This window comes from Sparus aurata, chromosome 18, assembly GCF_900880675.1.
Source record: "Sparus aurata chromosome 18, fSpaAur1.1, whole genome shotgun sequence".
Classification (NCBI taxonomy): domain Eukaryota; kingdom Metazoa; phylum Chordata; class Actinopteri; order Spariformes; family Sparidae; genus Sparus; species Sparus aurata.
This window is the reverse complement of record NC_044204.1, coordinates 5,020,099-5,041,414: the sequence shown is the minus strand read 5'-3', so window position 1 is coordinate 5,041,414 and position 21,316 is coordinate 5,020,099. Positions and strand designations below refer to the sequence as shown.

General features: G+C 41.9%; 1 protein-coding gene across 1 annotated transcript; it reads left to right on the top strand.

Annotated features, from left to right (window-relative positions):
* The first annotated feature begins 1,664 nt into the window (after positions 1-1,664).
* Positions 1,665-10,658, top strand: g3bp1 (GTPase activating protein (SH3 domain) binding protein 1). The gene is made up of 12 exons (XM_030397106.1): positions 1,665-1,823; positions 5,067-5,183; positions 5,373-5,454; positions 5,853-6,026; positions 6,129-6,219; positions 6,826-6,919; positions 7,103-7,352; positions 7,621-7,725; positions 8,159-8,276; positions 8,704-8,829; positions 8,999-9,108; positions 9,426-10,658. Exons 2-12 carry the CDS (start codon positions 5,089-5,091, stop codon positions 9,672-9,674), a joined length of 1,494 nt encoding a protein of 497 aa, XP_030252966.1. The 5' UTR covers positions 1,665-1,823; positions 5,067-5,088; the 3' UTR covers positions 9,675-10,658.
* The last annotated feature ends 10,658 nt before the right edge of the window (positions 10,659-21,316 follow it).

Sequence of the window (21,316 nt, the reverse complement as noted above, 5' to 3'; positions counted from 1 at the left end):
AGATCTGAGCACCCTGTTACCATCCCCACCCGTTCATCCAGACTCCAGTGTCAAGAATGTGAAACAACAGCCGAGCCTCGTCCACAAAGCCAGAGTCCCTCCTCTCAGCTGAGGGGGAGGGGGAGAGGGCGGCTGTGCCACTGTAATCTAATACAGTTTTTTTTTCTAATATAAGTCCTTCTTCCAGTTGCTTCTGGAACTAAGTGTTTTGTACTCTGATCTGCAGGGAGATGTCACTGTGAAGAGTTTAAAGAAGTTACACCTGTTCATGTCGACGGTGACCAGAGAAATCGGTGAACATAAAGAGACACATTTCAGTCAAACACAAACACACCAAGTTTATTACAGGTACATCATTTTCTGATTAGAGGATGTTGAAAGATTTCATTTTTAAAGTCACAGGTCAGATATTTTAAAGAAAAATGGATGTGGATTTTTTTTCTTTCATCACAGATTCACTGATATTCAATGTTACAATATTCATTCTAGTGTAAAAACAGGATAATTGTGCAGCTCGTATACACACCTGCTGTGTTGTAGATGGTTTAAAGGAACAGTTCACCCAAAAAGAAAAATTAAGTTGTTATCTAGTTACCCTCACAAAAAAAAATTCGTAGTCCAAAAAGCATTTCTGGAGCTTTACAGCAAAATAGTGTTGCAAAGTTCTCTTAAACAACTGAAGTAGATGGGGACTTGTTTGAAAACATAAAAAAATCCACTAAAAAAAGCATAAAATAGCTCCATATAGCTTGTCCAACACAGTCAAACTCTTCTTTTTTAAACGGAAATCTTTCAGTGTAGCTGCTAATCTAAAAGCCTGAAGTGGGTGCACGAGCATTAAGGGTGTAAATAACGTCTTTTCAAATCATTTTGGGATCTCAGATCCAGAGGCTATGATTTCCATCTAAAGAAGTCCCCAGCTACCCGGTTGTTAAGGAGAAGTTTGCAAACCTCAGCGTTGCAAATGATGACTTTCATGTTTGGGTGAATAGTCCCTTTAACATGTGACTGTTTTCATGTCGGTGCACCCAGATGCGGCAGAAAACGCTCGTCAGAATCAGATCAAACATTTCATGCAGCTGGCATTTCAACACAGTCCAGAAAAATGAATTAAAATGGACCCATAACACGATGAGAGGCTGATATAAACCATGGTATCTGGTTGAGAGCTTTAGGGAACCCAGTAAGTGAACCTTGAGTGTGAAAATATTGTGCCTATTTCTCTTTTTTGTTTGCATTGAGCCTTTAATTTAACATTTTCCAATGTACAGTAATGTATATTTATTTTTCTCTTCTCCTCTCTGACACAAATCTCAGTGAAAACAATAGCACAGACTCAGTGTTTTATACATTAATACATAATTAGCATAATTTGATGAGTCATTCGCTTTAATTAAATCAGTTAATCCACCGAATAAACTTTTGTCGCCCCCAAGCGGTGAAGTGTCTTTGGTGCACCGCGAGCTGTGACACAAAAAAACCGGTAGACGCCAGCCGGTAAAACCATCGCATCTTCAACCATCACTGCTACGTGATTGGCCATACTAAGAAAACCAGGTAGCGACAGAACCTTTTGTGACTGGCTGTAATGAGGTGCCCCTGCAGTAGCGCTATACGATTGGTGGATGCGTCACATTCTTTCAATTTGATTCGCCAGATGACTCGTGAGGGGCGGGATGTCATGTTCGGTTGCGGAGCTGAAACCGGTAACCGAGCACTCCAGCACGTTGTGAAGCCGCTAGTGTTTCAGGCTGCCGCTGAGGTGATTCAAAGAAATCACTTGTTTCTAAATCATCGATTTATTTTTGATAATTGACCCGCTGGTGAGTTCTTCTCTTTGATTAAACTCTCAGAAATACGTTTTCAGGCGACATTGTTCGTTTCATGTGACGTGTTCGGTACATTAATTGGGTCGCGCTTCGGGGCTCCGTCTACAGCTTGGTGAGGAGAGGGTGGCTGTTAGCAACCTTAGGCATTAGCACGGCGGTTTTTCCTAATAACTCAAAGTCAATTAATACGTCTCTTATTTATCATCAAATTACCAGCATGTGATAATTTGTTTTGTTGAAATGGCGGGTGTACCCGTCGCCACCGCTGCCTGGCTTCATTCTGGATTTCCAAGACGTATCCACGGCCCATGTGTAGCCCACTTCCAGCTCTCATCCAGTCGTGACTCCCTCCCTCCCTGCCTTTTCTAACCGCCTTACTCGTCGTTTTCCATAATGTCCCATGTCTGCTCTATAGATTTTCCCGCATTTCCATGTAGCTAGCCGGCTTAGCTCGTCAAGAACGGTAAGAGTAGCCGGTGACCGGCCGGGACACGTGTTGGGGCTGCTCCTGAGCCTGAGACCGAGCTAACGCACCTAGCCCGTGTCTGCCCTAGTGTAGGGGGCCGTGTACTCGTTCAGCTGTCGGGGTTTAGCTCTGTGGCGGTCGGGCCAGGGTGCCATTTGAAGCCTAAGTTATGTCTGGAAAATGGCCCAAAGTCCCACCGACATCTCGAGCCGCCATGACGGATGATGAGTGTGTGTAGGCCGGTCGGTACGGCGAATGGCACCGTCACTGCAGGCACGGCGTGGCCTTTGTCTGCATGCCATGCTCGTACTTTTTTTTTTTTTTTTTTTTAAACACAAGCTGCTTTCTGATACGACTGCTACAGTGCAGCATGCCCTTATATGTACTCATTCTTCAAATAACCTGGGATCCATTGAAACCAAAGCCTCCTGATGTTAGCTGCTAACACTGGATCAGTCTGAGCACACCTTGAGGTCGTTGGCCGCCTCACATCAGTGATTGGCTTTAGTCTGATGGGTCTGCTCATGTTTGCCGGTTGTGTGTTGGTCGCTCAGATTGCCAGAACAACAGATGGCCGTACGTAGTGTGGACAGGTGTGGCAGACAGTCCATTAAAGAGAGCACTTGTTCCCCTGGTAGCTCATGGACCACGCCGGTGTATTTGCATGTTTAAACGTCCTGATCATTAATGACATGTACTTTAAACTGTTTGACTATGTTCTTTGTGTTTTACTGGTGAGTGGTGAAGGCTGGGGATATTTTACACAGTTCCTTTGTGTCAGTAAATCCAACAAAATGATCAAGACGGGTTGAAAATTGACCTAATATTTCTGTCTGACACTTTCATCGCTTCAGGGCTTGCCAGAAACCAGAGCACTCAGTCACTGCAAGAAATAACTGAAGATATTTTTGTAAATGTATTATTATTTTTTATTAAGGTACATATTTCAGAGTTTGTTTTTCTGAATTTGATTTGCATCAGTGGAACCAGTTGCTGGGGGCTGAGTACACACAGGCCTTGACAAAGTCAGACATTGTTGACAGTTACAAAAGCTTAGTATATCACCCATCAGACGGATCATTCATTTACATTAGCTCCCCTCCAGGTAATCGGCTAGAAAGACTAGAGACCTAGCTTGACAAACATGTAGGTGAATGCCTGCATTTAAAAGAAACAGGATTATCAAGTTGAAGATTTCCAGGAAACTGTGAACAAGGGTCTGTTTAAGCATGTTGCAGCCTTTTAAGTTTTTCACAACATGATTTGTGGAGTGCTATTTGTTTCAGCATTGTCGCACATTTCCTGTGAAAATGGGCAGCTAGGTAGGGCAATCCCCCATTTCCAATCAGGACAGTGTGGCAACAGGGAATAGAGTACCAAGGTGGATTAGCCGCAGTCAGCGATTACTTCAGCAACAAAGTCCGCAATATTTGTCCATCAGGAACTTCCATACATCATCTCGCTACTGTAACTGGCATCCATTGATCTCAGAGGCTGAGTATGGACTCAGTCCAAAGGTGCTCATTGGAAGGCTGCTATTCAGCCGTAGTTAGCGGTTACTTTAACAACAAGCAAAGTCACCTGTCTGGAGTTGAGACAGAAAAGACTTTCTCTATTAAATATAATCCAATTTCACAGCAATCTGCACCCTGTTCTCGGGCTCTCCTTTTTTTTTGGATGTGCAAGCAGCATCTTAGAAATAAAGAAAGCTTTTAGTGGAGGAAAAAATGGTAAATGATATATCATGAGGCTTGAAAGTCACTTCTATCTTGGTAAGTGACTTCAGATCAGCTAGAGTTGATGAGCATTGGTTTATTTGTAAAGTAGAAAAAAGGCAGCAGAGGATGCTGCACTGATGAAGTGTTATTTGAGTGCAATGACTGTGCAATTTTAGATTTTTAACCGCTTGGTATGAAAACAAACAGCTAATGTCTGAGTTTGTTTTCAATGCCTTGGGCGGACTGTTTTCATGTCAGTGCACCCAGATGGGGCAGAAAACGCTCGTCAGAATCAGATCAAACATTTCATGCAGCTGGCATTTCAACACAGTCCAGAAAAATGAATTAAAATGTGCCCATAACACGATGAGAGGCTATGTTTCGCTGATGTGAAATCTGAGGTCATGTTTACCTGATTTACACTTCAAACTGTCGCTGAGATCACATCTGACTGCTCTCCAATTAGGACGGCAGGGTGATTCATCATCACAGGAATGTACAATCTCAGAAGTGTTTTGGCTTCTGTGAAATGCAAAGTGATGCATGTGTGATAGTCTGGGCCAAAGTTACTTCAAAGTAACGAACAGGACAAACTGCTGTCCAGCTTGTTGGTTTCCATAACAGTTGTCATAGTGTCTCGTAATCCACGCGTAGCTTTGCCACATGGAAGTTCAAACTTTGCAGGAAGAAGACGAGTGTCTCATATGTTTACCTCCACCTCTTAACTCTAAAGACACATTCATTGTTAGGACATAATTGGGGATATTTGATTACAGTGCAGAAAAAAGCAGCAAATCCTCACATTTCCAATCTGGGCTGTGTGAAAACTCTTCATCTACAAACTGATTGTCGTACCAACAGTTATATCCTTACATGTCTCTCTTTTTAATGTAGTAATTTGGAAAATCTATCAGTTGAATTTTGAACAAAACTTGACACAAAATTGATTGATACCAGATAACTAGAGCTGAACATTAAATCACATTACATTATACATGCATATTCATGTCAAGGAGAACACCACTTTGTCTAACCCTTTACTCCTCCTTGCAGAGATTTCCAGTTGACCAAAGAAATGGTGATGGAGAAGCCAAGTGCCCAGCTGGTCGGGCGAGAGTTTGTCCGACAGTATTACACACTCCTGAACCAGGCCCCCGACTACCTGCATAGGTACGACCATCACCTGTCCGTCTGTTGTGTTATTATTGGAGTGTGAATTTGTTGCACTTCTGCTGAGTAATGCACTTTGGTGGTTTTAATTCTGCAAATAATACATAACACTGATTTGCATATATCAGCACCTCATTTGTTTAAATTGTCCTCGATGGAACAAATGAACCTTTGTGTCTTCGTGCTCAGGTTTTATGGAAAGAACTCTTCCTACGTGCACGGCGGCCTGGACAGCAACGGCAAACCAGTCGAGGCCGTTTATGGACAATCTGTAAGTGGGCTTCATCCAGCAGATAACAGCTCTCAAAAAGGTTATTTCCATAGAGCAGCACTGCACTCAACTCCCACGTACCAACACTGAGTGGAAAAAAAGACTACAGTGCTGAGAGGAAAGTTGTTTGTTAGAGCTGTTTTATCCAAAAAGGACAGTTAAGGTTTTCTGCAAGGAGGTATTTAAGAAGCTGTTGATGGGTTTCTTGGACAGATGATTTGTATCTTCTGTTGTTAGCTGCAGGTGTTGTGCTTTAGCTAATTGTTGTTTGGGCAAAATATCAAAACAAAGGGGAGAAGCAAACATGCATTTTAAAATGTCTTGTCAATAGTAGATTAAAAATGTAAATGTATTCCATTGATCATGTAAACATGAAATGTTGCACTCCTCTTCTCCAGGAGATCCATAAGAGGGTGATGGCTCTGAGTTTCCGTGACTGTCACACCAAGATCAGGCACGTTGATGCCCATGCCACCCTGAATGAGGGTGTGGTGGTGCAAGTGATGGGCGAGCTGTCCAACAACATGCAGCCCATGAGGAAGTTCATGCAGACTTTCGTGCTGGCACCTGAGGTTTGTTCTTCACTTCTGCCAATAGTTGTAATGTGTATGTTGAAGCTTGATCAATGCGTTTTGTTGCAGCAGAAGTTGATGTACTGTTGTACTATCCTTCAGGGTACTGTTGCAAACAAATTCTATGTCCACAACGATGTGTTCCGTTACCAAGACGAGGTGTTTGGCGATTCTGATTCTGAGCCTCCAGAAGGTGAGAACATTTTTTTTTTTAAGTTGTGATTTAAAATTATTTGTGCATCACCAAGTTTCAGTTTTCTGTTTTTCTCATGGCTGCCTTTTCATCATCTCTACAGACACGATCATTCAGGTCTTGGCTTTATTGTGCTTAAGATAAATTGAGTTGGAGGCAGGTTTCTCAGTTATTACACAGCTCCTATCAGCGCTGTGCCCTCATAATTCAGCTACTTTGGTCGTGTTTCTTTGAACTGCTGCATCTTTATGACAGTTGAACAAGTTTAAGAACCTTAATTTTGATGTCTGGGACACAATAAGAAACTGAACATGAGAAAAAAGCATGAGATCTGAAATTTAACTACAAGACTACATCATGGTAGATATATTGTTCAGAAGAATGACTGATGGTTTTCTGCAGAAGTATTTAGGTAATGTACACAAATGCAGACAAAGCACATTTTGTTTAAGTTTAATATTCAGATGAAATGTGGCTTGGGGAAAATGGATTGGAGCAACATGAGTCCGTTCTTATAGAGCAGGGACGGTGACACAATGACATGTTTTTGACAATGAAGCAGGTTTAGTGGGACTTGTGAACATGTTTTTGTTTGTGACTCCTCAGAGTCTGAGGATGAGGTGGAGGAGATCGAGGAGAGGGTCCCCTCCCCTGACGTCGCTGCTGAGGAGTCTGCTCCCTTCTACGACCCTGTAACTTGGTAAGTATCAGAGGCTTGTGGTTCCCAGAGTCCAGCTTCAACACTTTTCCCTTCAAGTGCGCACATTATTTAGTACCAGAGTAATTAAAAACGCATTGTAAATCATTCTCATTTGCATCTACAATTCATGTACATTGTTGGATAGTGCATTCAGTGGAGCTCTCTGGTTCTTGTCCCTTCCAGCTCAGAGCCGACGGTTCCCGGTGATGATGAGGAAGTGGCACCAGTGAGTCCAGAGCCGGAACCAGAGGCGGAGAAGGAGGTTGAGGCCGCCATTGTGGAGCTGAAGCCTGAGACGATGCTGGACACACAAACAGACACAAACACAACCGAAGACCAGACAGACGGCAAGAGCCCTGTCAGCGCCCCACCCACAGCAGAACCTGCCCCCGTGCCCGCTGAACCCACCCCCGCCGCTCCAGAAGAAAACAGGGTAGGTCTGAACAAGAAAAATAACTCTTCTTAGCACAGATGAAGAAAACTTAAATAAGATCAGACAAAAGGGGTTCCTCGATAGAATCAGCAGTAATTGGAGAAGTGATGTACAATTTTTTCCCCATCATGTCGTACAGATGGAGTGAGAAGGCTTTTCATCACTCCTGCTTACACAGTTGAATTGGCGTCATTGAGGCACAGATGTAATACTAGAATTTATAACAATTTGTTATGAGATAAATATCTCCTTTGTTGTCATCCCACAGCCGTTCTCATGGGCATCCGTCACCAGTAAGAACCTCCCACCCAGCGGGGCTGTCCCAGTCTCAGGAATCCCACCACACGTCGTCAAAGCCCCTCCCACAGCACCGGTAGGTTTGCTGGTTCCACTCATAAGGTTAATCTTCCAGCTAAATTTGTAAAGTTAGTCAAGTGTTTAAGTACCTTTATTACAGAAATTTGACAAAATGCAAGAGCAATATTGAGTTTTCAATTCTTAGAGATTTTTCTCTAGGAAAACAAATCCTGTTAAAGACAGTGGAGGTCTCATTCTGACAAATGTCTGGGAGCAGATGGGTGTGTTGACAGCATTATGTCCTGAATCTACACAAAGTCGAGTAGTTGTAGTTGTTTCCCTGAGTTCAGATGAAGGCAGCAGGACACAAATGCCTCCTGCAGGCTGGACCTTCATGATGCTAATCAAACATGTTCTTTATGTGCCTGAAGTGAAGTCATGACTCCAACATCAAAAAAAACCTGCTTGGTCTTTCTCTTCTTACAAAAGTGTGTTGTTGACTCTTTCAGCCCAGAGCGGAGGTGAAGCCCGAGTCCCAGACAACAACACAGAGACCACAGAGAGACCAGAGGCCGAGGGAACAGAGGCCTGGAGGTCCTCCACCGGTACACAGAGGACCCAGACCAGGTACGTCCCAGTGATAACATCTGATGTGTGCTGTTGAAGATGGCACTGCCAGCTACAGTCAGGATGAATAACTCACATGCTGCTAACATAAATACACATTTATCAGTGGAAGTAAAGAACAAATGTCTTTCTGTTTGGAGCTTACACTTGCATTTTGGTAACTAGCAAAACTGCAGTGGATTGTGGGAGAATATGAAGGTTTTCTGGCACATGAACATGCACCAACAACCTTAAAAACCACACACGGGATGGGGCTTAAATTCTGGTGACGCACATTCTAACACACCCAGCATATGATTTAGTTAGAAATGTCCTGTAAGTAATGAAAAAGACATAACTGGCGAATACACTCACTAACCATATAGTTATTGTACGTGTATTCTCACAACGAATGTCCCCGTGTCGACCTGTTGAATTGTTGCTTCAGCTCGGGAAGGTGAGCAGGGGGAGACTGAGGGTCGCAGGGTGTCCAGGTACCCCGACGCCCAGCAGCTCTTCGTAGGCAATGTTCCTCACGATGTGGACAAGACTGAACTCAAGGAGTTCTTTGAACGTAAGTGGGATGTTACTACGCTGGTATTAAAGTGTAAAACACATGATATAGTGAATGTGATTTGATTGAACCCTTCCTTGAAGAACTCTATGACAAATGCTATAAGTGCATCAAGCAAAGTGTTTTGTTGGATACTTGTGTGAATAATGTCCCTGTCCCCTGTGCACAGAGTATGGTACAGTCCTGGAGCTGAGGATCAACAGTGGAGGGAAGCTACCAAACTTTGGTTTTGTGGTGTTTGATGACTCTGAACCTGTACAGAAGATCCTCAGCAACAGGGTAACACATCGTCTCAGGCTCATTAGTTTTTCTTTAGGGACTGTTGTTTTTAATGTTTCTCTCTTCGGATTCTGCTCCATTTATTTGCCAAGAGCCCAGTGCTCATTTCTTAAATACCCTGAGGCACTTTCTGTTGGTAGTTATTGTTCTCACTGTGTTCCTTTTTGTTAGTATTTTAATGAATTTACATATTGAGATCGCCCAGTTAAAAATTGGAACTGACATCCTTTTAATTTTATAGTTTAGACCATTGTGGCTTGAAAATATAAAAACTTCAGTCCATCAGAGTTTTAAATCTTTTTTTCTCGTCCTCTCAGCCCATTAAGTTCAGAGGCGATGTCCGTCTGAACGTGGAGGAGAAGAAGACCCGATCAGCCAGGGAGGGCGACAGGCGAGACATGAGGCCCAGGGGTCCAGGAGGTCCTGGTGGTCCCAGAGAGCGAATAGGAGGCGGCGGTGGACCCCGAGGACCCCCCACCCGCGGAGGCATGGCACAGAAACCCAGCTTCGGCTCCGGGCGAGGTGCCGGGCCCAGTGAGGGCCGTTACTCTGCCCAGCGTCAGTGAGGCCCCCCGGGCTCCAAACCTGAGTTGAATTACTAGTTGCATCCAACTTCTGAGTGATTATTGATTTACTGCAGCAGGAACCAATTGGAGAATATATAACAAAGAACTCTTCTTTACATGCACCTAGGAGCAAAAATTAGAGGGAATGATTCATTTAATGTCAGAATTTTTGGTTGCTACACACACAGCCTGATTTCTGACTCATTTCCTCCTCATTCTTTCTCCTACATGTGAAAGTTACAAGTATTACGAAGGGATTTCTGTTAGTAATTGATGCAGGTTTGGTTGAGAGATTTCACCGGCAAGTCGCGCCAGCTCCTGCTGAAAACAACAGCCAGTCTCAACATCTGTCTCTCATGAAGATGGCTGCATCCTCCTCCCCAAGCTCCCTCCACCTAATTCTTCTTCTTTCTCACCTGCTGCTTTTTGTTTCCCCTCTGAGGAATCCAGAATGTCACTCCTTTTTACTCCTCCATCTCTTCCTCCTATCCTCCTCTTCTCCTCCACCAACACATGTATTATCTGGACTTTTTTTTTGGTCATTTTTTTTTGTTTTGTTTTTCATGCTGAACTTGAATTTATTAAACAAATCAAAACACGCAAACACATGAAAAAAAGGGTAAATACTACTTGAATTGGGGATTTAAAAACCCAGAGGTTAGGTTTTTTTCGCGTTCTCTCTCCCTGTTTCTTAAAGGAACGTGTACTTTACTGCTTGGGCAATCCTGTGTATTGCTGCCACCGTTGTATCTAGCGATGGATCTGTCTTATCTTTTTATTCTATCAGGTCAAGAGCTGAACTGTAGTGGTTTTATTTGAGTAAAAATGTTGGCTTGTAATGTGTGGATTCACGGACGCGTCTGAATGGAGCATGTATCAAATCCTGTTGGGCTTCTTCTACCGATGCACTTCATTGTCATCATGTTTAAAATGAACTCACCTGCCGATGAGAGAACTAAATTAAAAGTGATTTACTGTTTTAAACCGTTTGTCTCTTTGATCTGTTATGTTATTCATAGTTTTAACTGTTTTAGGTTGACAGAAACTGTTTGAACTATTTTAAACATTTTGATGCTAAAACGTGTCATAAGCAGCTGTAGGGACCAATAAAGCCACCTGGAGATACAGATCCTGTCATCCTTTACAAGAATTGAGTTATTCGATGTGATGATTTGCAGAATGGTGGATGAAAAACGGTGTTATAATTCAAAGTGGTTGAAATCGTGTCTTGTGGTGATTTTACAACTGATCCCATGAGATGGAGAGATGTCATTGAAAGAAGCCTGAATAAGGATGCTGGTATTTATTGCAGCTACATTTCATTGTATGTTTTTTCATGCAACTCAATACAGACACGGTTTGTGACTTTTTTTCCCCCGCAGTTTTACTTGTCATAACTAATGATGGTGCCGTACTCTCAGCCTCATTACATTTATAAGAGCCCTTTTTAAAAAAATACATTTTGACCTATCACAACAGCACTGATGTAAATAATCAAATGACTGAAATCAGTGCAGCTGTTTGAGTTTCAGGGTACTGATGCTGGGCTCTGTTTTCACATGGACCCTACCATTCCACTATTTATCCGAATGATCGACCCGTCAGAATACAAATGCTTCACGTTACTACCTCAGAAGAACCTGGCGTGATCTAGATTGATTTTTCTAATATGTCAACTTGTGGCGGTACCAGCAGGAAAGTGGTTAAAAACCAGCCCCAAAAATATACACTTATGGTGGAATCACGGCGGCTGTAGCTCAGTGGGTAGAGCTGAGGACTGGTGACCGGAAGGTCGCTGGTTCGCACCCCTGGCTCCCCAGGGCGGGACTGAGTTACAAGCCGGCATCCTTGAGCAAGATGCTGAACCCCAACCCCAACACTGCTCCTGATGTGCAGTTGGCACCTTCGTGGCAGCCACTGCCATCAGTAAGGGCCCTGCGATGAGCTGGCGACTTATCCAGTGAGTACCGTGGCCTTCGCCCATAGAGTCACTGGATTTGGCCCCAGTACCTCCGCTCCACCTTGAAAAAAGGTGGTATAAAAGCGGTAACATCACCCGCGACCCGCATGGATAAAGCGGAAGAAAACGGAACGGAACGGTGGAATCACAACATAACATCACTGTGTAGAGGAGTGAGACAGCAGCACTCTAAGAACGGCCCTGAAACAGGTAGCAGAGTTCAATGGTCACTTTTGACTTTTGACTGTCACTCATTAATTAGGAGTCAGTCTCCACACCTGCACACAGGTGATCTGAATCCACTGCAATCAGTCTAGAGGGACCTTGAAACTCAGTTCAGATAAAGTGACAGCAAGGACTACACAGTGGTCTGCTCATTGCTAACATAGTTAGAGGGGAATAGCACTGATGACTACAGCGTACACTGTAGAGTTGGCGCCGGAAGCTAAAGGTCATAAAGCAGATACATGTCGCTCTACATTGTCCAAGTGGAGAAAAGGCTTTTCCGATTTAGAGTTTTGGGCTTCTACCAGCAGTTTCAGTTGAACCTCCAGCTGCTATAGAAACCCCAAGTGGCACAGTTCCATTCACCGCCCATAGAATGTCAGATGTGACGGATGCAGCAGCAGTGACCGCCCTCTCTTCACCTGCACGGAAACATGGAGACGTCCTGACCCGACAGCCTTGTGTTAAAAACAATAATTCTGCCTAATGTAAATAGAGGAAATGAACCAACAGCTGATACAAATGCACACATTTGCTGATTGACTGTAGATAAGCAGGAGATGTGTTCCTGTGTTTCCTCAGTTACTAAATGTTCCGCCTGCTGCACCAGCAGCTGCTCTCTATCTGTTCGGTTCTGGGCAGTTGGTGTCCAGTCGGTTTGTCTGAGCTGAGACCGCTTCCAAGTAACCAGAGCTTTCACACAGTGAGTCACCAAGGTGAATTCAGGTGTGTGTGTATATGTTTGTGTGTGTATGTGTGTGTGTGTGTGAGACAGGGCTCAGCTTCTCCTATGTGTTCTCTCAGGATTTTAATTTCCTCTACTCCACTGACTTCTCTTGAACTCGGGATGAACTGAGAAGTGTGAGGACGGAGCCTGGAGCCTGCTGAAGGTGTTGCTGTGTGTAGGGTACAGTTAGGACTGTATCAGATAATAACTGCACAGAACACAACAGTGTGGTTTGTACTTAAAGAAACAAAGCAGATTAATTTAGTCAGTGACTACAAATTACAGCCAGAGTGATCAAAATGTTGATGATTAAAAGTTAATATATTTAATATATATATTCCACTTTTCCAACTGAATTTTTCTTTTTAAGAATATTTACATTGAACATATTTCTAGAGCTTGCTCCAGGACATTTGGCACCTAATGAACTCATTAATGTGGCAATATTGAACCTGTGACCGACTCGGTACAGTACGGCCTGTGTGGACACATGGCCGGCCTGCATGTTCCAGTGTGTATCAGTATTCAGTGTGAGTGCAGCCCTCCTGCTGTGAACAGACGCATTATTAGTATTCGTGGACCAACATGGCTTTCAGCAAGTTCCGGTCCAGCTGGCAGCAAGACCCCAAACGCCCAATGTGTACGCACACACACACACACACACACACATATATGCACTTACATACTGTACTTGTGAGAGAAAATAGATTTTCCATGTTCCTATGTGACATTATTTTATTTATGTTAAAATCTTAAGTTCACATGTGAAGAAGCACATCTCAGGTGATTTCATGTGCCATGTTAATGACCTGATTAAATTTCGGTTCACATGCGAAAAAGTGTGATTCATACTGTATGTGAAGGAGCAAATTTCACATGACTTCTCGCCACCATGTTTCACCACCGCATGTGGAATTTCTAAGCCACAAAATCACGTGTGAACATGAGAAAATAAAATAAAAGAATGCTGAAACTTTCATTTATATGTGGAAAAAGCCCGTCCCTTGTGAAAATGCCCAGTTTGCATGTGATATTTTCTCTTCAGGCATTAAAATGTAAGTTTACATGGGAAAATATGATTTCATGTGCCGTGTTTGACATGAGGGAATTTGATTTGAGCAAAAAAACCATCACATATGAATGCATGTAAATGTGAAAATAGTGCTGATTGTGGTAACCTGGAATAAACCAAACAGGGTGTAGATTGGTTGTGAATTTGCCCAAGCACATGCTGAAGAAGTGCGTCTTGGCCAGAACGATCACGTGGCAACATTAGATCGTTTATCTTTCTGTGACTTTTCACTGCATTAAGGATTCAGCCCTCTGTCTTCAAGTCCTGACGCGCCTTTTTCCCTTTCACACGTGAAAACCACAATTTTACATGTGACATATTCATAAGGGAGGCATACTGCTGTTGTATCGAGATGCTATGCGGTAAATTATGTTAATTCTCTGACCACTGACTCATTAAAGCTTCAAGGACATTTGTTTGTTGTTTGTTCTTGATATTTTTTCCTCTGTACGTTTGACCACAGCATAAACGGTTACCCATCAAAACACGTGTAAGATCAGTCTGAATGTGTGTTTGTGCGTGACACAGGACAGCTGTTCTCTGTATGTTCTTGTATGATGAATGGTACAACATGGACAAACTAATGAAGCTCGGCAAAATGAAATATTTGCAGAGCGGTGACACACAGATCACTGCAGGAGGGACTGTCCTTAACAAGTGAGCAGAAAGCCTTGACGCCCTCAGGGCTCTTACAGACTTCCACGCAGCCAGGTGATTCCTATCAGGTGATAATCCACTCCTGGAGTCTGAGCTGGTCCTTTTAGAAGTACAGCACAGAGAAGAAACAGTGGATATACATGGGACTGGTGACACTGTTCAACCTTCATGTATGTAGTGAATAAAATATATATCACTGTTGGGTTGTAGAGGATGAAACAAGTCTGATAATGAGGAAAAAGGTTGTAGCCACAGTAGCATATGAAGCAAAACTAAAGATTGATTGTGGTCAAATATTTCCAGTCTGACTATAGTGACGTTTGTGTATTCCATTGCATTAAAGTGTTGTGTGACAATTGTAGCCTCATTATTTCTGCTTCAACCCATGTGTTGTCAAACAGACAAAACAGGGAGCAAATGGAAGATAAATCCAAATCTAAAAATTTAAAGTGGATCTTTCATATCTTGGCAAACTTCGTCAGTCAGTGTTGTAAGATGATATATAGTACAAAAAAGGACAAAAAATGTTTTTCAGCATTGCTCACAGCCAGAAGGAAAACTGAAGACAGCAGGAGGGGGCCCTCCTACACAGGACAACACCCCATGATCCACGCTGACCAGCTCCAGTGGATCTTCTATTGATTGGTCAGGAGGCGGTGCTTTGTGGTCTTGAACATGTGTGCAGCATCAGTTACCATGGTGATGTAACCACCGTCACATTACTGAAAACCCAGGATCAACCCCTGAAAGTGACCTCCCTGCTTCGTAAAACAGGCCCAGGGGCAGAGCCAGCGCCTTGTCATCGGAAGGTTGATGGTTTGATTCCCCTGGTCTGCATGTCGAAGCGTCCTTGGGCAAGATACTGAACCCCAAACTGCTCCTGATGTGCTGGTTGGCACCTTGCATGGCAGCCACCGCCATCAGTGTATGAATGAATGACAGTAAGTCACTTCAGAAAAACGCGTCTGATGAATGCCCTGAATGTATAATCATCAAATATTTGTGAAGAAGTGCACTTGTACACTATATTTCCTGCACCATGTGTTGTTTCCACATATATGAATAAAAAACAATCACATATGAACATGTTATTCACATGTGAACATGTACATGCCACATGTTTAAATTTGGCCCAGTTCACATGTGAGAATATTGAATTCAAACGTGAATTTTCCTTTGTGTAAATCAGTTCCACAGATGACATTTTCTTAAGGGAAGCGCCTCGTTATCTCCGTTGTGTCGAGGCGCTGCGCAACTTAATTATGGTCACTCTCTGACCGCTAACTAACTCATCAAACCTCCAAGGACATTTGTTTTGTTTTTCATATTTTCTTTCCTTCATTTTGTAAGCATTTCTGACCTGCAACATGACCGCGGCAAAAATAGCCACGAGGATGGCCACAGTGTGTGTGTGCTTGTATAATGAATGGCACAGCGAAGACGAGCTAATGAAGCTTGGCAAAAGAAAAAGTAAAAAGAAGACAAACATTTACAGGAGGAGGTGAGAGATCTGAGCACGAAGGAGTGCCACTAACAAGTGAGCAGAAAGTCCAACAGCCTCAGGCCTTAAAGACTTCCACACAGGTGACTCCTATCAGTTCATTATCCGCTCCAGCAGTCTGAACTGGTGGATCAAGAACTACAGCACACAAAATAAACACACCAAACAGTAAAAAGTGTAGCTAGGGAAGAGACTGGAATATAGCAGAGTAGCAGAGTAGCAGAATAGCCAGACGTTTTTCTTAGTTGTTGGCAAGAGAGACACAGAGAGAGGGAACTGGACTGTAGTTTATCTGATAGACAAACACAACTCCAGTGAGATGATGCTGTTGCTCTGTGTCCGCTGTAAAAAGGAAACCGCGTGCTTAAATGTGTGTCAACAGTTTGAACAGTTTCGGTCACAGGGATGTCAGACAATAAATGCACCCTACAGCGAGGATTTATTTGCAATTTTTAATAATTTTTCTTTAATGATTACACAGATCCTTGAGTCGAGTAACAGAAAGCAGAAGATCCAACTCCAACAACCTTGACAATGTTCAAAAACAGGTAAAGAGATTTTTGTTCAGAAAACCTTTAATCGTTAATAGAATTAGTAGTATGACATATTTCAATAAATATTTAGATATATACAGATACAGCAGAAACGGTACATTCTTTTTTTCTCTTCAAATTGCTTCACATTTTTTTTTTTGTACAAGCCAAAATATCTGCCATTGTATTTATATTCATGCAAAATATTGTTTCTCAGATTAATGAAAAATAAAAAGGATTTGCTGAACTTTTCGTATTTTTTATTTTTTTTTCATCCTGCTTTGATGTGCACTCTCGGATTATAAGCGTCGCAATGAGCAATTGTAATTTTTGCAAATCAAACGGGTGCACTTTGTGCCAATACACAATAGAAGCAAGTAAAGCAAAATTAAGGCCATTCCAACTTGTGCAAAGAAAATAAATAAATAAATATAATAATCAGAATCATGTTTCCTTTAGTTCACAGCAGTTCAGGAGACACTGTATTTTTCCTTTCTCCCCTCGGGGCATCAGATTGTACAATACATACAATAAAATACAAGAGAATCAAACGAAACCCCCCCAAAACCAATAGAATCATTAATCATCGACAAATCAAACCATGCTACTTTAAAATCCAGTTCAGAACCTAAGGATTTATAAACGTCCAAAAACACATCCCTCATGTTTCAGTCCATATGCATCACATCGCACCGTAATGCAATATAAACCCAGTTATCTATCTCATGTTATGAACCCCTCCCTCCCCCAGCCCATACAGTATAACAATGATTAATACAATGATGTGAGGCTTATGACAAAGCTCTAAAATGACTATGATACACACAACACCTACGCCTGAGGAAAGGGTCTGAATCATGTAAAATGGTAGTTGAATGAATGCATGATATGCTTGTAGGTCCTCGTTTTTTTTTTTGTTGCATATTCAACCCCCATATGGCACGAGAAGATATGTATGTACGCTCCAGAGAATGGTCGACTGCAATTGGCAAAGAGGCTGATGATAGAAGTGCGTCTGACTTATTCCAGATGCTGCAGTGTCTTTATGGCACAGAAGGATAAACAAATCGTCCTAATTGGACTGATCCTGCCAACCGGTCAGGGTGAGGCCGTGATCAGGGAGGAGGCGCAGGGACAAACGGAAAGAAAGGTGTTTTATTCATTGATGTAGCCCTGACTGGACGCTAGATGGCACTGTTGTGTCTTTGCAATTCTAAGACCAACAAAATCTATACAGATTTTCTAAGCAACCATTTATTTTTTTTTAGCATTTTTGGCATGAAAATTGTAAAGACTGCTGCTATCCTGAACTGTGAAGAAACCCCAATGCTTCCTCTTGGTTAGAATTAAGTTTATGGTGGTTATTTTTTTTTACTGGAGCCCCAGAAATACCAAAGGATATTTTTACTTGAATGCACAAGAGAAATATCTCTGTAATCGGACTTTGCTGGCTTTGTAGTTTCACGTATCATGAATGCAGGCTAATGAACACATCTTGTTTGTGCTACATTCAGTAAAATTAATCCAATTTGAACAGCAAATACTAAGTCAAATAGTCTGTTCATTTGCTTTCTAACTGACTGAGTTGCTACAGAACTTACGTACAAAAAGTGTAAAAGTCGACATTACTAGCAAGATAATTTTTAGCATTAAGGCTAAGCTGCTTCTTTTGAAACAGAGCTGTTTGTTGGAGCTTCACCTGTGGTGCTACCATGAAAGAATGACCATGAATGAATGTTGTAACTGGACCCCAAAAAGAAATGCTCTCTCAGAGATACATTTTAATTTCCTATCATGCAAGCTAAAGAGCTGTTGTTTGCTAGCTTTTTGATTAACTAAGTCCCGTGCCCATTCCTAAGTTTTTGCTACATTTTTCTAAATACATAAGCAAAAGAATCGAGGAGGCTACTTGCTAATTGAAGCATTAGCTATGTGGTGCTTTCTCAGAAAAACTAAGGGCTTTTTCTGTGAATTTTGCCTGCTATGTGCGAGACAAAGACAATGAAGAGAAAGTGTATCTGGGTCCAACTGAGAAAGACTATTTGGAAGTTCCACACAAGTTTCCTGTAAAGCAAGCTAGCTACTTAGCTAGGTAAAGAGCCTGTTTGCTTGCTAATTAGCCTTCCGTGACCATTTCCTCTACATTTCGCTACATTGTGTATACATATGAAGGCAAAATAGTTAACGTTATTTACTAAATCAAGTATTAGCTCTGTGCTGTGTTTTGGAAAAAGTAAGGCCTTTTTCCCGGAATTTTACTTGTGGTGCTGTCCTGACAGGACAAGACACTGGACCCGAAAAGAAAATGCTATAAGCCTATCTGAGAGTTACACACACTGCTACACTGTTTCTACGCATGTAAGCGAAAGAGCTAACTTTAGGCTACTTGCTAATTTTTTGTCAGGGAAAAACTATGATCTTGTTCTTATCTGTTAAAATGTTGAACCATGGTAAATGTAGTTGTTTTTGTTTAGACTCCATTTAGCTATATCTGAAACAATATGTCCCTTTGTCTAAAACTGACGGTTTGCATCCCAAATGTTAAGTGTAGGTTAAATTTAGCCATAGACGATAGTGTGTGTTGAACCAAATGAACCGTCCTCTGTGATCACGGTCTCGTGAAGTTTTACATCACTGTAGCTGGGAATGATTTACTGAATTAAATGCATAGTGTCTGGGATGAAGCGAATCCTATGGCACTTCCACTTTAAAGTTAAAACACGTTGGAATGTGAAGAATGTATGTGCGTGGCATAGCCCTTCGGATCAGTCTTACACACATTTTGAATTATCGGAATTCATTAGAATTAGTATTACATTTATGGTGGAGTGAAACAAATGTTAAATACCTCCTATGCGCACATGTTGACACACTGTAACAATAATCTCCTTTAGAATAAAAACGTGGGTAGTTCGATAGGGAGTTTGAAAATGAAGCAACACAAGAAAGTGGAGGGAAAATGCAGCAATGTTTCATATCAAAATATGCCTATATATATTATTACTATTATTATAATTCTATTTGTATATCTGAAATTAATCTGGCAACCTCAATACTGCATCTGGCAATCATATTAAAAAGACAAACTGAATATTATATCACATCCTGCAACAAATCTTGAACACTGGGCTCACAACAGCAGCAAAAGGCAATGACAATTACATCAAACATGAGAAGAAAAAAAATCATCTTTGGTTTTGCATTAAAACCAAGTTGGACTGGGGCTTAAACATTTTGACAAGAAGAGATTTTCATTGAAATATTATTTTCATCATGATCGATGTTGATTTCGACGGGTACTGAATCATGTTTTCCTGCTGTGATGCTCAGGGATGACATGTCAAATAAAACACTCCACTCTACTCTTATTGTGAAATTAAAAACTTAGATTTTATATCCTCTTCCAGGAATCCCAGTAACTCTTTTTGTAAAGTCCAGTTAATTCATTTATTTTGAAATCTGCAATTCTTTAAAGACCGCAGATGAGAGTTAAGTTGCTGCCTAAACACTGTATGGTGAAGGAATAGTTAGAACATTTGAAATAAATACAGTTATTATTCACTTTCTTTAAAAAATTAGATGAGAAGATTGATACAACTCTGGAGTTGGGAGGCGATTAGCCTAGCTTAGCACAAAGGCTGGAAACAGGGGGAAACAGCTAGCCTGGTCTCTCCAGCTCTCTCCGGTTTGGCGTCAAAATATTTGCGGGTGACACTCCTTTTAATTGAACTAATTGACGACGAAAGACAAAAATGCAATAAGAATATAATCAATCTTAATGTGAGTTCTGTTTCGCTACAAAATTCCTCTTTCATCTCTTTCACGTTAAAACCTATCTGTAAATATCTGCCGCTTGTGAAATAAAGAAGCACTTTAGGGTTTTTTGAGTAAACGATACGAGATGAGAGAGGAAAGTCCTGAAAACATGTGCAGAAAAACAAGACAATGACCTGGATTCCCTTAAATGTCTGCACTCTCTTTCCAAGTTCTGACTGGCTCAGAGGTTTGGCTCAATATGTTTGCTGATGATCTCTACTAGAAAAACACTTTTCCTCTCACTAATCTGCATGCAACGGGGGGCAAGCACCTCACTTTATCGCCTCCATTCCTTCCACGTTCACCAATAAGCTTGAAAGACTGTTTAGCAGTTAGCGATCGGATGAAACAACCCACAAACAGTTGGTGTTTATGAGATGAGTTGCTGAAAGGAAGGGGGAAGAAAAAAAATCATATTTGCATATACTGATCATTGCATAGAGAAGCCTGGCGCAAAGTAAAAGTCATCTAATGAGTCATCAATCAAACCAACTGACCTGCTAAATCATTAAATCCCGTCCAACATGGCTATAGCAAAAGAAATCCTCCTGCGTGACGATGCAGCTTTTCACAAATGATGATGTTTGCAGCTACAGTTGGTGCATGTGAATGAGGTGGACATACAGTTAATTAAGGTATAACAGGTGCTATAATCTGTATAATTCACTACATACGTCCTCTCAGCCGGGGGACAGGAAAGGGTGGGGTGTCACATTAAGGCGGGGCCAAAGCAAGGAAGCACTAATAAGATGTAAACATATCTGTGGTTCAGTCCCGATGAACACAACGAGGACAGCAAACGAGGATCCGCGATTTTATTCGGTCCAGGATCGATTCGCTCTTTTTTCCAGACGGCGAAAACTAAGATCTCAGGGATTGAAAAACCCCAGAAGAAGCCTGTGGAGAGACATCACACCTTTTCCCTTCCTCTTGACAAAAAAGGTTGGAGCTGCAGAGCACTGCACAGCCACAAGCGACATGTTTACTTGGCACATAAATCAAACCCCCCCCCCCCCCCCCCCCAAAAGAATGCAATATGAAATAAATCAACGACAGGTAGAGGAACACGTCGACCACAGATACATGAGATATTTTGTCTCATAATCAGCACTGCACGTCCAGTGTTTCTTTATTATTATTATTTTTTTCTT

Excerpts from the sequence above, each read along its gene's own strand:
- g3bp1 (XM_030397106.1), top strand. The coding sequence starts at position 5,089 with ATGGTGATGGAGAAGCCAAGTGCCCAGCTGGTCGGGCGAGAGTTTGTC. Across the intron at positions 6,220-6,825 it reads TGATTCTGAGCCTCCAGAAG|AGTCTGAGGATGAGGTGGAG; the intron begins GTGAGAACATTT and ends GTGACTCCTCAG. Across the intron at positions 7,353-7,620 it reads CCGCTCCAGAAGAAAACAGG|CCGTTCTCATGGGCATCCGT; the intron begins GTAGGTCTGAAC and ends GTCATCCCACAG.